Source organism: Zosterops lateralis (genome assembly GCF_965231275.1).
Source record: "Zosterops lateralis genome assembly, chromosome: 5".
In the NCBI taxonomy this organism is placed as follows: domain Eukaryota; kingdom Metazoa; phylum Chordata; class Aves; order Passeriformes; family Zosteropidae; genus Zosterops; species Zosterops lateralis.
Genome location: NC_139766.1, coordinates 26,329,017 through 26,343,716, shown reverse-complemented (window position 1 = coordinate 26,343,716; position 14,700 = coordinate 26,329,017). Strand labels below are relative to the sequence as shown.

Sequence of the window (14,700 nt, the reverse complement as noted above, 5' to 3'; positions counted from 1 at the left end):
AATATCATCTGTGGTAAACATTAATTAATTAATGCCTTTGGCCATATTGTAGTTCAGCAGATTTGAATATAAAAGCATGCATTATTGAAGTACAAATCTACTCTGAATGACTTATTCAGAGTTTACTATGATAACAATTTACAAAGCAATGGCATATGCATAACTGAAAAATAAGTTTAGTAGAAAACTGAAGTAAAATGCGATAAGTTTTGTTTACTCTACTGAGTGCTTCTCTTTCTCTTTTTCAATAGCAGCCCTATCAATGCAAAGAAAGTAAATACTACTACAAGCAGTGACTCCTATATTGGGCTCTGGAGAAACTACCTGATTCTTTGCTGCAGTGCAGCATCTTCTTCAAACTCCTCCACTTCCACAGGCTCTGTGAGATGTTCCCCTCCTGAGACGCTGGCGTCTACCCCAGACAGTGGCTATAGCATTGATTCAAGAGTAGGTTCTGCTAATGCTTACTGTAAATAAGTCTACATCTTATTGGAAATAGAAACACCAGAAGTGTTATAATCTATCATGATAAGAAACTGGTATCATGTGTCTGAAAATATTTTTAGGACACATTCGTTTTTCATTTTTTAAAAATATTGTTTTATTTCGCTTTTCCCAGTCTGTGCTGCATATGCTGCAAATCTAGTCATGTAATGAAAACATTTACCCAATCCCAAAGTCTTATCTAGCAGTAATAAGGAAATACTTTGCTGTTAAAGGGATGGTTTTGCTGTCATTAGACTTCTGTAGTTCTGAGCAAATAGCATCTCACTCCAATAACTGAAACAGGCACCTATTCAGGCATGATATATCTTGTTATATTTTCCCAATCACAGATACTTTTCTGTCTGCCTTGCTTCATATCATTTGCAGATTATGATGTTTTCCCTCTTTGCTTCTTTTTGTTCATCTCCTTTTCGGCTTCCTGTAAAAAGTGCAGTAGACATGAAGATAATTCATGGACTATGCAGCAGATTTTTGGCAGAAGCAGGCTGTTCCACTTGCTTGTTACCAAAATACTTTCCCTAAGTCTGAGAAACTGTAGACTGAAAGCTTTGTTCTCTTGGAGAACTGCTTGGGAGTCTAAGGAGTTGGACACCAGAAATCTACTTCTTCCCTAAGGAGGGCAGATACATTAATGTGCAAAGCATCTGTATATCATGTTGTGTAATTCATTGTCATCTGACTATGAAAATTCAGTAATGCAAGAAATAGTTAATACTACTTTACTATTTCAGAAAATCTTTTCCTTGTCAAAGATAAATTTCACTTTTGTGATTTTGTGTCACTGATCCAGTGTGAGAAAACTGTGAAATTACAGCAGATGTTTTCATGTCACCACCTTGTGGTAACTCTTCATTATGTTTTATTCTGGTTTTCTTCTTAGATTATTGGCATTCCATCCCCTTCCTCCCTGTTTAAGCACACAGTTCCAATGATGCGCTCTGAGAGCATGGAAATTACAGAATCTCTTGTCCTGGGACTTGGCAGGACCAACCCAGGAGCTTTTAGGTAACTGTTGTGTTTCATCTGTTTCTATGCTGATTGGTTACAAAGCTAGGGAACTGAAACACTTTTTTTTTTTTCTTTTTTTTTTTTCTTTTTTTTTTTTCCTTCTTTTTTTTTCTGTTAAGAATGTTTAAAAAGCTGTGACAACTGATTCCGTTGTCTTTTCTAGTATTTAAAGGCATGATAGAGATGGTTAGACATTGTAAGAATTTTATGTATAGGTCATGCCTACATAAAGAAAAATAAGTTAATAGAAAGAATAAACAGCTTATTGGTATTAAAAGCTTTCCTTATCTAAAAGAACAGATTATATGAACTAATTACATTTGAAATGTTAATTAGAATCAAGTTTGTAGGAGGTGGTAAACTCTATTTTTTGGTATTGCCAATTGCTCTTTATAAGGTTGAATGAAGGGAGAGAATATCTGAGGGCAAGAAAACCTCCTGAGAAGGCCATCAGATGTTCTCTGACAGCAGCCAATCTCTTATTATGAGAGTCATAAAGTTGTAGAATGCATAGCAACCAACTCTGCTTCTGTAGAAGGAACCAGGGATTGCTAATACTGTTGGTTTTGGATGAGATGATTCTTCTCTCCAGTCACTTGTGTCCCATATTATCACAGATAAAAAGCAAATATTGAAACTAATGCAAGGTTCTCAGTTGCTGTATTCTGGTTTCTATCCCTTGATAATCTTTATTTTATATAATATCTGACTTCATTTGCTACCAGCAGTAAAGCAAGACTTTGTGCCAAGATCCCGAAGAGCTGCTTAACAGCTCTGAAGTCTAGAAAATGCAGCAATAATATTACCAGAAATCCTTGATTTCTGGATTAGAAACAATTCATCCATCAAGTTAAAAAAAAAAAAGATCTGATCCTCATCGGTTTTATAATTTCTGTATTCAGAATGTGGTTTTTTCTATGACTAGCTTTTTTCTCTGTCCAGTTCATGTACTCACACTAGATGCTAGCTGTAACCCACCCTTCACCATTGCTGCTCTGCACTAATTTGGTGTTCAGCTTTTGTGGCTTTAGGTGCTGTTCCTCCCCCACTTGTTATGTTTACTCAGGAACTTTTTCCATTATAGATTATATATATGTGCAATCCACGTACATTTTTTAATATTTTTGTTTTGTGTAACTGATAATATGAACCCTTCAAGGTATCTCTTGATCTCCATTGTAAGCTTGATCTTGATCTCCATCTCCATTTACTGTATTTTAGCAGAAAAAAGTTTCTTCCAAATTATTTTCTGTGTTTTCTATGTTTGAAAGAAAATATAGAACAATGTCTTAATGCTTACATTCTTAAGTTTCTTGTAAATGAGTACACCACAACAGTTTGTACAGCATTCTGATCACCTGGTCCAATTCTCTGAAGGGAGAAACTTTGCATGAGGTATCAGAGGAGTCAGTCATTTGCCACGAAAACCTGAAGGGGTTTATGCTTTTGATATATCTCAATTACAGCACCACAGGAAATAGAAGAATGTGTCCACTCCAACAAATCTGCGGGCAGTAGTTACTATGTTAAGAAACATGAAAGTAAACCCAATGTATTTTTACCTTAGTATTTTGTCTGCATACTTCCATACTACTGATCTTCTTTCCCTGCCTCCTTTTTGAAGTCATAGGAGAATCTTAGTTTGGCCGAAGGAACCGAGTAGTAACAAAGACTGTGGAGCTTCAGAATAAATGGGGAATGTAAGCACAGTATCAAAAGCTGTTTCAGTTTTCAAAGAGACTGCTCTGACTTATGTCAGTGTCTTGTTACTGGAGTTAAAGAAACAATATTATGCATCATAACAGCTGAAAGGGCATTGTAATGATAAGCTGCTAACATCGTCCCTCCCCGCCTGCAATGATACCTATTTGCACTATATGGCTTTGTTAAAACCCCTTAATATGAAAATAAATTAAAATCATCTGTGATAAAATAAGCAGAGAACTTGGAGAATGCAAATTTAGGGATAATTGTTTAGACACTTATTTAATAATCTGCTTTAATTTAATTAATTAAAATATCTTTCTAGGAATCATCTCTTTTAAAAGCTACAGGTAAAGAAGGAAAACCTGAGGGCGTTTTAACTTGTGTTGTAACATTAGTTCATGAGAAACATCTTTCAGTTGAGGTATTAATTTAATGTTTGCTTTTATCCTTTTAATTATTTTAATTCAGGGAACTAATAGAAGAATTACATCCTATAATTAAGGAAGCACTTGAAAGAAGGCCAGAGGTAATTAAATAATTTCCATTATACTCAGTACAGTTTTAACTGTCTATTCACAAAGAGAAAGTGTTAGTTATCTTCTTTAATTTGTGCATGTAAAAAGAGTAAATGTAACAGATGAAATGTTGCTTTTTAAAATAATTGTGAAGTATTTACATTAGAAGAGCTTCTTGTTTGAGTTCTCTGTTATTCCTGTATCAGAGATTTTGTTTCAAAGGATGAAAACATAATGTAACCTTTTCCACAGTCTTTTAATTTCTTTAACCTAATCATAGTTTTACACAGTTGTTACTTTGTTATATGATCAGTGACATTCCCACAATTAGTGGTACCTATGACATAGAATTGAGTTTTACTGTCCACCAACTTCGTTGGAGTGTGGTGGTGGTGGTTTTTAGTGAAAAAGGTTGTAAACTCACCTGACTGTTATAATGGAAATGATGGAAAAGAACAGCACTTCTGTTTCAAAATGTTACTGTACTGTAGTGTGTTGTGTCAGGCTTGCATACAAATTGTAGAATCATAGAATGTTTTGGGTTGTAAGGGGCCTTTAAAGGTCACCTAGTCCACTGACCCTGAAATGAGCAGGAACATCTTCAGCTGCAGTCAGGTGTCTCAGAGCCCCATCAGCCCTGACCTTGAATGTTTCCATTGATGGGGCATCATCTCTCACCTCTGTGGGAAACATGTTCCAGAGTTTCACCACCTTCATCACAGAAAGTGTCTTTTTCCATCTAGTCTAAATCTACCCACATTTAGTTTAAAACCATTGCGCCTTGTTGTATCACAACAGGCCCTGCTAAAATGTTTGTCCCCATTGTTATTTCAAGCCCCTTCTAAGCACTGAAAGGTCACAATGAAGTCTCAGTGGACCCTTCTCTTCTCCAGGCTGAATAGCCCTAGCTCTTGCAGCTTCTCCTCACAAGAGAGGTGCTCCAGCCCTCTGATCATTTTTGCAGCCCTCCTCTGGACCCACTCCAATATGCCCATATCCTTCCTGTGCTGGTGGACCCCAGAAGGCAGTACTCCAGGAGGGGTCTAATGAGAGTGGAGCAGAGACACAGAATCACCTGCCTCAAAATATGTGGGAAGACTGCCTTTTGCACTTCATTGTTTTATATGTTGTACTTAGTGACAAGAGACTGATAACAACTATGATCTGGATAATACATGTAATAGCAAACTTGGTATATCTCAGAGCTGCAACAGGGAAAACATTTGTTCATTATCTGGTTTATTAAACTTGTTAGCAGTTTTGGTAACTTATCTTAAAAAGTTGGCACCTCTGATAATGGATGCCAGTTGTAGTACAGATATAATAATGCTTTTATATTCTACCCTGGTTTTCTACTTAGTTTTTCCTCTGCTTCATTTAATTTTGTGTTTCCTCTGATGGACAGAACATGAAACGGCGCAGGCGTCGAGATATTTTACGAGTACAACTAGTACGAATATTTGAACTGTTGGCAGATGCTGGTGTCATTAGTCACAGGTAGGGGCAGCATGCATGAGAAGTTGTCAATCACTGATATACTTATGACAGTATAACAAGCATGCAAAATTCGTTAGTGAGTTTCAGTACACCACTAAATAAATAGACATGGGTTTATAAAACTCAGATTTTTGCTGGCTTTCTAATCCCTCTCGCTCCCATGTTCTTTGTCACTGTGTTCTGTGTTTTATTTAAAATGTTACTATTTCCCCAGGACATTATTTTGAACAGGCAGTATGTCACGGTCCCTCTTGTCTGTGTGTGTGCTCAAACATCGGACCAGTTGTGCAAATCATAACTATTCTGTGATAATTCAGGGACTTCTGCCTACCTTGGAGTGCTGGTGCTAGTCAGCACATCCTATGCAGAGAAGGCTACTGCTCATTAATGTTGGACTTTTGAAGGATGGAGAATGTTAACTTGGTTATTGAGATTTTTTTCCTCAGTTTACCCTACTTGTGTAGAGACACTTTGAAAGAAGCAGTTTTGGCATATGTTTTACAAAAGTCCCTAGGAATTATTTTCCTATGCATGAAGAATCATGTAAGAGCAACTAGGCTAGGAAATGGTTATCCCCCTCCTCCCACTCTGTTCAACAATGATGCTTAGACATCTCTTTGTCAGCCTTAACAGTATAACCCATGTGAAATTCTCAATCTTCAAGTAATTTCAGAATGCTACCTCAGAGGCATGGCTGAAATGTCTATCAGCATGCTGATATTTTACACTACTATTAAAATCATACTTTGCCTTATCTTTTAAGGTTCTCATCGGGGAGGGAGAAGGGACTTTGTGTTTGGGGATTTTAGTTATTATTTTTAACACTTGTCCCCGGTATAAGAACTGGTTCTGTGGAAGGATGAGTGACTTCAGATAATTAGGTTTGATTCTTAGTTTGCTTTCAATGGAGTTTTTTATTTTAATGCTGAAGTAGAAGCTGGATGAAGAAATTACTTTGAATTAAGCATTTGCAGGGTGTAGGGATTTTTAAAGATTAAAAAAATAAGGATATTTTTCAAACATCGTATGTAATTACCATGCTCTTTGATTTTCTAAATTTATTTTATTTGTTCAGTGCAAGTGGTGGCCTTGATAATGAAACACATTCCCTCAACAACACTTTACTTGAGTATGTTGATCTAACAAGACAACTCCTAGAAGCAGAAAATGAAAAGGATTCTGATACACTGAAAGATATCCGATGCCATTTTAGTGCCTTAGTGGCAAATATCATACAAAATGTTCCAGGTATGTAAAAATGTAACTTCTGATTACTGTATTTAATATGCAGTACATTTAAAAAGAAACAAAACCAACCAAACAGAAATGAAACAAAAACCCACTTTTTATCTGAGCTTTCAGAATACTTTTATTAAAATAATTTATGACATCAGTTTTGAGTATAACTTTAGCAGTATGAGCTTTAAGAGAGATTTTTTTGGTACTGTTTGGCAAAGTATTGTTAATTGTCTATGTATTCGAGTTCTGTGGACTAATAAGTAGCTTATTCTTGTACGCTACTGGCATTAAACAGGACTATAGTAAACCTACATCCAGGCATTATGGTGTTAAAATAATAGTGGGTTTTTACATGGATTTTTCTTTTTATATTCATAATTTGGGTCTGTTTGTGTTACATGCTTTATCTTAAAGAATTACAAGTGTGTAACTGTGGGCTTTTCTTACAGTACACCAGAGAAGAAGTGTCTTTCCACAGCAGAGTCTACGCCACAGTCTATTTATGCTGTTCAGTCATTGGGCAGGTCCTTTTAGTATCATGTTTACTCCCCTGGACAGATACAGTGATAGAAACATGCGAATAAACAGACACCAATACTGTGCATTAAAGGTATTTTAACACTTTGGAATTCTGTAAATAGATTGTTATGTCAACATGATGCAAATTCCACATTTTTTAGATGTGGTTTTCACCACTTTTTTTATCCATGTTCTAACGCCTTTTTATTCCTTCTGCTTACATGTGTACTTAAGACAGTTCAGCTTTTCCCATACTGTAACTATTGCACTTGCTATAGAAATTTCTTACAATTGTCACTGAATGTTCATTTCCTGTGACTTTAGTTCTCATTTACTTAAGTTACAGGCTTTCATCTAAATGTACATTAACAATGAAACTGGCGTATTCATTCTTCAATATGTCAGCATTTTAGCATAGACCCTTCCTTGTATTTGAAAGTTGAGAAAAATATGGTTTATTAATTCCTTGAATAAAATGTTAAACATTTTTTATTACCCTTGGCCTTCCTCTCTTAATATGTTAGAATTTAGTTACCTGATATTTTAATGGACTGAGTAAGAGCAACTTCCTATATCTGAGTTATTAAAGTGTGTTCTTCAATTGCTTTCCAAAGGCTATGTCTGCGGTACTTTGTTGTGGCCCTGTTGCAGACAACGTTGGGCTTTCATCTGATGGCTATTTATACAAATGGCTGGATAATATTTTGGATTCTCAAGATAAAAAGGTAACACAGGCAATGTCAATATCACTTTGCAACTATCAGTGCCTTCAAACATGTTTTAGTGAGTTTGCAGACAGATTTGCCTAAATGCTCTACTTAAGCTCAAAGCTGTTTTAGTAGCACAGGGTTTTGCACTGTCCTTCATGTGTATTCACCCTGGTGAGGAAGGTGATCCCTAATCACAGTCTAAGAACAGAGAAGCAGAATGGAAGAGGAAAGAACAAGGGGTGAAGAAGCATTGTATATTCTCTATAAACTGATCAACCATGCTAAATTGCAGTAATTAGTCAGGTGCTCCACAAATTTAAAGGAGAAGAGATTTTGAACATGAACTCTTGTAAGACTGTAGAGTTCCTTGGGGTTCTTTGGAGTTAGTAAGACCAAATTTTTCATCTAAATACTAAGACAAGCTTTAAAGGTAGGACCTCTATTGCCCCATAATGCTAGGACTACATAGAAATACAGTTCCTGTGGGCTACTTTGATTCCAGGGAAGGTGCAAGTCTCCATGCAGATCTATCCCTTGTATCCCACAGAAATTCCTGCATTTGTTTAAATGCTTCACGTATCTGATGCTTTCAGGGCAAGACGTAAAAATGGTAAATAGCTCAAACTAGCCTTGGAACTGAAGGGGAAAAAATGTCAGTAGAGCTCTAGTTATTTGTATCAATAATTTATGACCGTGTGCAAGTTGAACAGTAAACAGTGTGGTAGAATTATTTGTTGTTGCTTTAGGTTATGGTGTCATTAGTTTTGGATGGAACAGATTTTGTGTTCCAAATGGTTTCAGGTTTCTTAAATATTTATTTTCCTATTATGTGCCATTTTGTAAGTTGGTCTTTTTGTCTACATTTTAAAATATATATTTACTCTTCCCTAGGTTCACCAGCTAGGCTGCGAGGCAGTCATGCTGCTCTTGGAACTCAATCCTGACCAGAGTAACCTCATGTACTGGGCCGTTGACCGGTGTTACACAGGTTCCAAGCGGGTAGCAGCTGGCTGCTTCAAAGCCATAGCCAATGTGTTTCAAAACAGGTACTACAGCATTTTTCAAACCTTTAAAACTTCCATTTTCAGAGTGTGCTTTCATGTAGAACTCTGGTTTTTTGCTTCCATAGAGAGAAAAGATCACTGCTGTTTGTCTGTGTGTGTATGTGTTAGTAGAGAAACTTCTCAAAATGCTATTCTATCCTCTATCATATGCCTTGTAAATTAAACTTAATTAAATTGAAATCTTAGAAAAAAAATGTAATTTTACTTTTTTCATACTTGCCATTTTTCTCTTAGGGATTACCAGTGTGATACAGTGACCCTCCTGAATCTGATACTATTTAAAGCAGCTGATTCTACTAGGGCTATCTATGAAGTTGCTATGCAACTATTGCAGGTTTGTAAGCTAATTATGATTATTATTTATTTCTTTTAAAATAAGAATTGTCCTATATATTAAAAAAATATTTTTTTCAGTAATGAAATACAATGTTGTCTTTTTTCCTCTCTATTTTAGTATATAGTTAAACCAGATGCTTACTTGGCACTTCCCTTAAAGTATGTCTGTTTCCGTGCACTCAAGACCTGTGTTTTCCTAATACCTGCTTTTTCAAGAAACAATCTAAATCGGGTTGATTTGTCCCTGAAAGAGAGTGATATATAACTCCATTTGTCCAAAAGCACCTCAGAGAGAAGCAAATTGCTTCCAAAGTCTTCACTGTCTGCTGGGGTAGCAGTCAGTTTTCTGATTTTTGTACTATTACCAAATATTTTTTCATCTGTCCATGTGGAGAGATGACAGTAAAAATCTTGTTAGCCATTTAATTTACTTTTGTATATACCTATCTAAGGTCATTAAGAGGTAAGCTCAAGGCAGCATTAGTGTTTAAAAATCTGTGCTGATAGTAGCTCAGACCTTAAGTCTTTGAGTTTTATTCAAAGGTTTTTGTTGTCAGCTAAATTCAACAGTGAAGTCCTCACTGAAGTCACACCCTTCTTGATACATCATCCCCATCTTTCATCTCAAGTGGACACTACTTCTTAAGATCAGCCCAAATTGATTTTTAAAGTATCAGAGTGCTTTATCTCTACCACATCAAAGGTTGTACTGTTCCTATCCATGTCTCATAGATGAGCAAAAATTGATACTGTTTGGAAATGCAAATGTTAAATAGTATTTCGCATTTCATCATGGATAAATTTGTATTTAAGATGGTATTTTGTGAAAACAGATTTTGGATCTTTATTGCTGGAAACTCATCAAGTGGAATGTATCTTAGCTAGTCTTCAATTAATTTACCACAGTGTTAGCAAATGCTGTAGGTGTATGGAGATCTGCATAGATAAGAGATGTTAGTTAAGGGTAGATACATGAACTTAAGAAGTGATTTTTATATAAAAAATGTTTATATAAAAATTATATAAAATTATAATTATAAAAAATTATATTAAAAATTTTTTATATAAAAATGTTATTCTGAACATTCTTGTTGTAGATTTTGGAACCAAAGATGTTCCGTTATGCTCACAAACTGGAAGTTCAGCGCATGGATGGGGTTTTGGGACAGCCTTCTCCTTTACCACATTTGTATTCTATGTCGTATTATCAACTGTCAGAAGAATTAGCAAGGACTTATCCTGAGCTGACACTTGCTATCTTCTCAGGTATGATTTTAAAACAAAACAAAAAACTTCATCAGATCAAAAGCATTGGACAAAATGTGTCATTCTTATTTATCAATAATAGATTTATATGTAGTTCCCTAAAATCAGACATCATCATCATCATTCTGCCGAATAGAGACAAAAAAGCCTAAGTGACAGTTTTTGTTCACTTGTGTTTGAAATATATTCAAGGTGAAAGAACATGAATCAAAAATCCTTCTACTGATCTTCGAATAAACATGGAAAATCACTTTATAGAAATAATTTGCAATTGTTTTTTAAAATCATTCTTTCATTTTCTCTCTAATGTGTTATTTACTGTAGATTGATTAAATACATTATTCTGTAGCATTTTAAAATAGTTGCAGAATAATAACCTCTTACATAAATTTAAAAAAATAAAACCTACTGGGGACTAATCTAAGGAAGAAAAAATTTTAAGTGGTTTTTTTTTCCAAACTTGGTACATTTTTTTATACCATAGGTTTTTCAGTTCCCTTCTTTAATTAGAGGAATATATGTACACATGCACACACACACACACATGCATACACATATGCATACTAACGTGATTTCTTCAACATACTGTTTGTCAGCAGTGTCTTCAGTTAGCTCTGCTGAAGACTGTGAACTTTATTATTATGAAATGGCCCTAGCCAGCTAAACACAAAAATTACATCTGTGTCAGCATTACATTATATCAGTATGGTGTGCTGGGCTCATGGTTGTTGTTATCACCAAGCCAGTTCTCATTTACTGATTTGGAATTCATGTATGTATCTAATTTTGAATGGCAGAAGTAAGTCAGAGAATCCAAACAGCTCACCCAGCTGGGAGACAGGTGATGCTGCATTATCTGCTGCCATGGATGAACAATATTGAGCTGGTAGACTTGAAACCTTTGCCAACCATTCGTCGGCAAGATGAAGATGAAGAAGATTCTTTGAAAGACAGAGAAATGATGGTGAACAGTAGACGATGGCTACGAGGAGAAGGCTGGGGATCACCACAGGCTACAGCTATGGTTCTGAACAATCTGATGTACATGACTGCAAAGGTAAAATTAATTCCTTAGGTGCTTACCTTGTTTCAGTGAAATGTTTTGTTTAGGATGCAAGAAAACACTGTTCAGATACTATGTCACCAAGCTTTCAAGAGTTCCTGTTCATATTTGTGGAGGTGCTTTGTATATCCAAACTATACCCTATATTTTTGAGGCATTCCAAGAAATATGTACTATGTAACATAAATGTTACAGTAATTGTTATGTATAATAACAGAATATAATTAATGTTTTACAATATAGATGTTTAGCTGGATTGAGAATATGAAACTGCCTGTATACTTATGATCTCAAAGTGGAGTTTTGAAACCTGTCTTGCTACCAGATTGATTGACTCCTTCCTATCATAGCTACTTACAATAGTGAAGAAGTATTGCTCACATGCAATGCTCCTGACAGTTCTTGTTATATGAGAATCCTACTGATGAGAGATCATTTCTGAACTATCGGTTAAAAGCTCTTGTTGGTGTGTGGTCCATGGAGTTTTATTCAGTACTGTCAGCAACTGGCAGTCTGGGTCTCTGTTAAATTTCACAGAATTGTTAGAGTTGAAAGGGAACTCTGGAGACCATCAGGACCAACACCCCTGCCAAGGCAGGGTCACCCTGAGCATGTTACACAGGAACTTGTCTAGGTGGGTTTTTGGTCTCCAGAGAAGGAGGCTTCATGTTCTCCCTCAGCAGCCTGTTCCAGTTCTCTGCCACCCTCAATGGAAAGAAATTCTTCATGTTGAGGTGGAACTTCTTGTGCTTTAGTGTATACCCATTGCTCCTCATCCTGTTGCTGGGAACCACCAAAAACAGTCTGGCACCATCCTTCTGGCCTTTGAGATATTTATATGCATTAATGAGACACCCCCTGCCCACCCCCCCAGTCTTCTCTAAACTAAAAAGGCCCAGCTTCCTCAGTTAGTGTATTATATATCAATGAAATATATAATATGTGCACATATCTTTAGATACATTTTTATTCATTTATGTCTATAAAAGAAAATAGCTATTTCCAAAATGTATTTTTAAAAATACATGTGAAAGCATCATTCCGGAACATGAAAAATGCAACAGTTTCCTACAAGATTTATGACTTTTTTCTAGAACCTGTTTCACTTGATCAGTACAGATCACTTCTGAGTACAGCGTCTTCTGATGGAGTTTTCAGAACATACATTTATTTTGTTTTCTAGTATGGTGATGAAGTGGCTTGGTCAGAGATAGAAAATGTCTGGACTACTTTGGCAGACAGCTGGCCAAAAAATCTGAAAATCATTTTGCACTTCTTGATCAGTATTTGTGGAGTGAACAGTGAACCCAGCCTTTTGCCTTATGTGAGTATGTGACAGATCTCTCACTGGTGTTTATCAATATTTTAAAGCTGAGTAGTATGTCTAGCAGCAAAGATCACCAAACAAAAAAGTGAGGTAGGATTTACCGTATCAAAATCTCCATCCTGTATTTTATGTCTGCTAATACTATGAATTTTGTTACTTTGTTTGGACAGTTACTTTGTTCAGTTATTTTGTTTGGACATCTATGTCAAAATTATGTACTCAATTTGTCAATCAATTAAATCAATTAATTTGTAATTGATGGAATGGACTTGAAAAGGGAAATCAACAAGAAAGGATATCATACCTTAAAGACTGCTGAGGCTTCCTTAAGACAACTTATTGATTTGCTGAGGGTGATAAGTCTGAAACAGTCCACCAGCTGCCTTACCAGTTATGAGTTGTCAGAATTCAGGAAGGTCATATATGAAGTCCATAGACCATATTTAGTGATTAAATAATAAAAAATGTAAAAGAGTTACTAAAATTCCATATATGTCTTAGCATTTTGTTTTCCTTTGTCATAAAAAGCAGTATTAAAAGTTCAGTAGCTAAACTTGGATTAATTTTATTAAGAGTATCCACTGAACATTTTTTTTCTCATGCTATAATTAATTACATTCCTAAAAAGCAGACCGATAATAAAGGAAAATAAAGCACCAGTTCCTCATTCTTTCATGACCAAGTGTTATACCAGAAAAACCTCAACAAGCATCCCAAGCACCCTCAAAACCAATTTTATTTTATGTGAAAATGTATGTGAGAGCACTGCAGGATAACATGAAGAAAAATATGAAAATTGAAGGCAAATAAATAGTATAGAACAGAACTGTGATATACCAAAAAGAAATTATATCAGAATACATTCATTTCAGTATGGATATCAGGTGCTGCTAAAGCCTTTGTAAGAAAATCTTTTGCTTAAATAATTTTCAGAAGACAAACTTTATTGTCAGAAGACTGGAACTCAGAAGATTTACATTCTTATTCTTGTGATGTGTTTCCCATGCTTGCTGCCATTGACAGCTGGGAAAGCAACTTTGGTTGCTTTTAGACCTAGAGTAAGTTTCCTGTATCCTTGCTTGCAGTGCAGGTAGATACTGATTCTAACAAGTTGTGGTACTCAAACCTCTTTATATAAATATATATATATATATATTTATTTATGTATATATATGTGTATATATATATATATGGTTTTTTATGGCAGGTAAAGAAAGTCATTGTTTATTTGGGTAGAGACAAAACAATGCAACTACTAGAAGAGCTGGTGAGTGAACTTCAGCTTACAGATCCTGTCAGTTCAGGAGTCACCCACATGGATAATCCACCATATTACCGCATTACATCCAGTTACAAAATCCCATCTGTCACTTCAGGTAAGCATTTGCTGACTTAACTAACTTAAACTGTTATATTGTCAATTATAAACATGCTGCTATCAATCAGTTATGCTACTGAGTGCATTTGTAAATATTCAATAGGAGTGCAAGGTTCTGTTTCTAAAGATAAGGTTAAAAATTTGTTTTCAAGATCTGCAGTTTTTGATGTACCCGGAGTTCTTAATGAAGAACATCTGTAGGTTCACAAGAGACAGGTTTATCTTAATATATGCATCAGACTTTGTATTCAGACCTTCACTGTTTACCCTTACTAGACTTTTTTGTCTAGTCAGTAAAACCATGGGGAAAATGTATATAATTTTAAATCCATCTAAGTTGTTATATTTTAAGTTCTGTTACAGACATAAACTGCATCCATAGGAATTGTTTCAAGAGGATTTAAGTTCACTTACTTAGGAAAATTTATCTAGAAATTATTAACAATAGATCAATCATCAAAAAACCCCAAAGTGCCTCATGCTTCAGTCCAAGAACATGCAGAGAAATGTGGGAAAAGCAGTCTTGTTTTGGTGGAGTATCCATCTGTCAAATTGAGCTGCAAA

At 35.4% G+C, this 14,700-nt stretch overlaps 1 protein-coding gene across 8 annotated transcripts in view; it reads left to right on the top strand.

The window, feature by feature from the left end:
* The window catches only part of FRYL (FRY like transcription coactivator), a 148,064-nt gene that overhangs the window by 85,768 nt on the left and 47,596 nt on the right, over positions 1-14,700 (top strand). For all 8 annotated transcript variants that reach the window (XM_083862234.1, XM_083862230.1, XM_083862229.1 and 5 more), the window contains 13 exons: positions 252-447; positions 1,388-1,512; positions 3,691-3,748; positions 5,143-5,234; positions 6,310-6,482; positions 6,923-7,083; positions 7,607-7,717; positions 8,594-8,748; positions 9,001-9,100; positions 10,200-10,368; positions 11,166-11,425; positions 12,615-12,755; positions 13,966-14,134. In XM_083862234.1, coding sequence (XP_083718360.1) covers positions 252-447; positions 1,388-1,512; positions 3,691-3,748; positions 5,143-5,234; positions 6,310-6,482; positions 6,923-7,083; positions 7,607-7,717; positions 8,594-8,748; positions 9,001-9,100; positions 10,200-10,368; positions 11,166-11,425; positions 12,615-12,755; positions 13,966-14,134 — 1,910 coding nt within the window. The remainder of the gene's footprint in view (positions 1-251; positions 448-1,387; positions 1,513-3,690; positions 3,749-5,142; positions 5,235-6,309; positions 6,483-6,922; positions 7,084-7,606; positions 7,718-8,593; positions 8,749-9,000; positions 9,101-10,199; positions 10,369-11,165; positions 11,426-12,614; positions 12,756-13,965; positions 14,135-14,700) is intronic.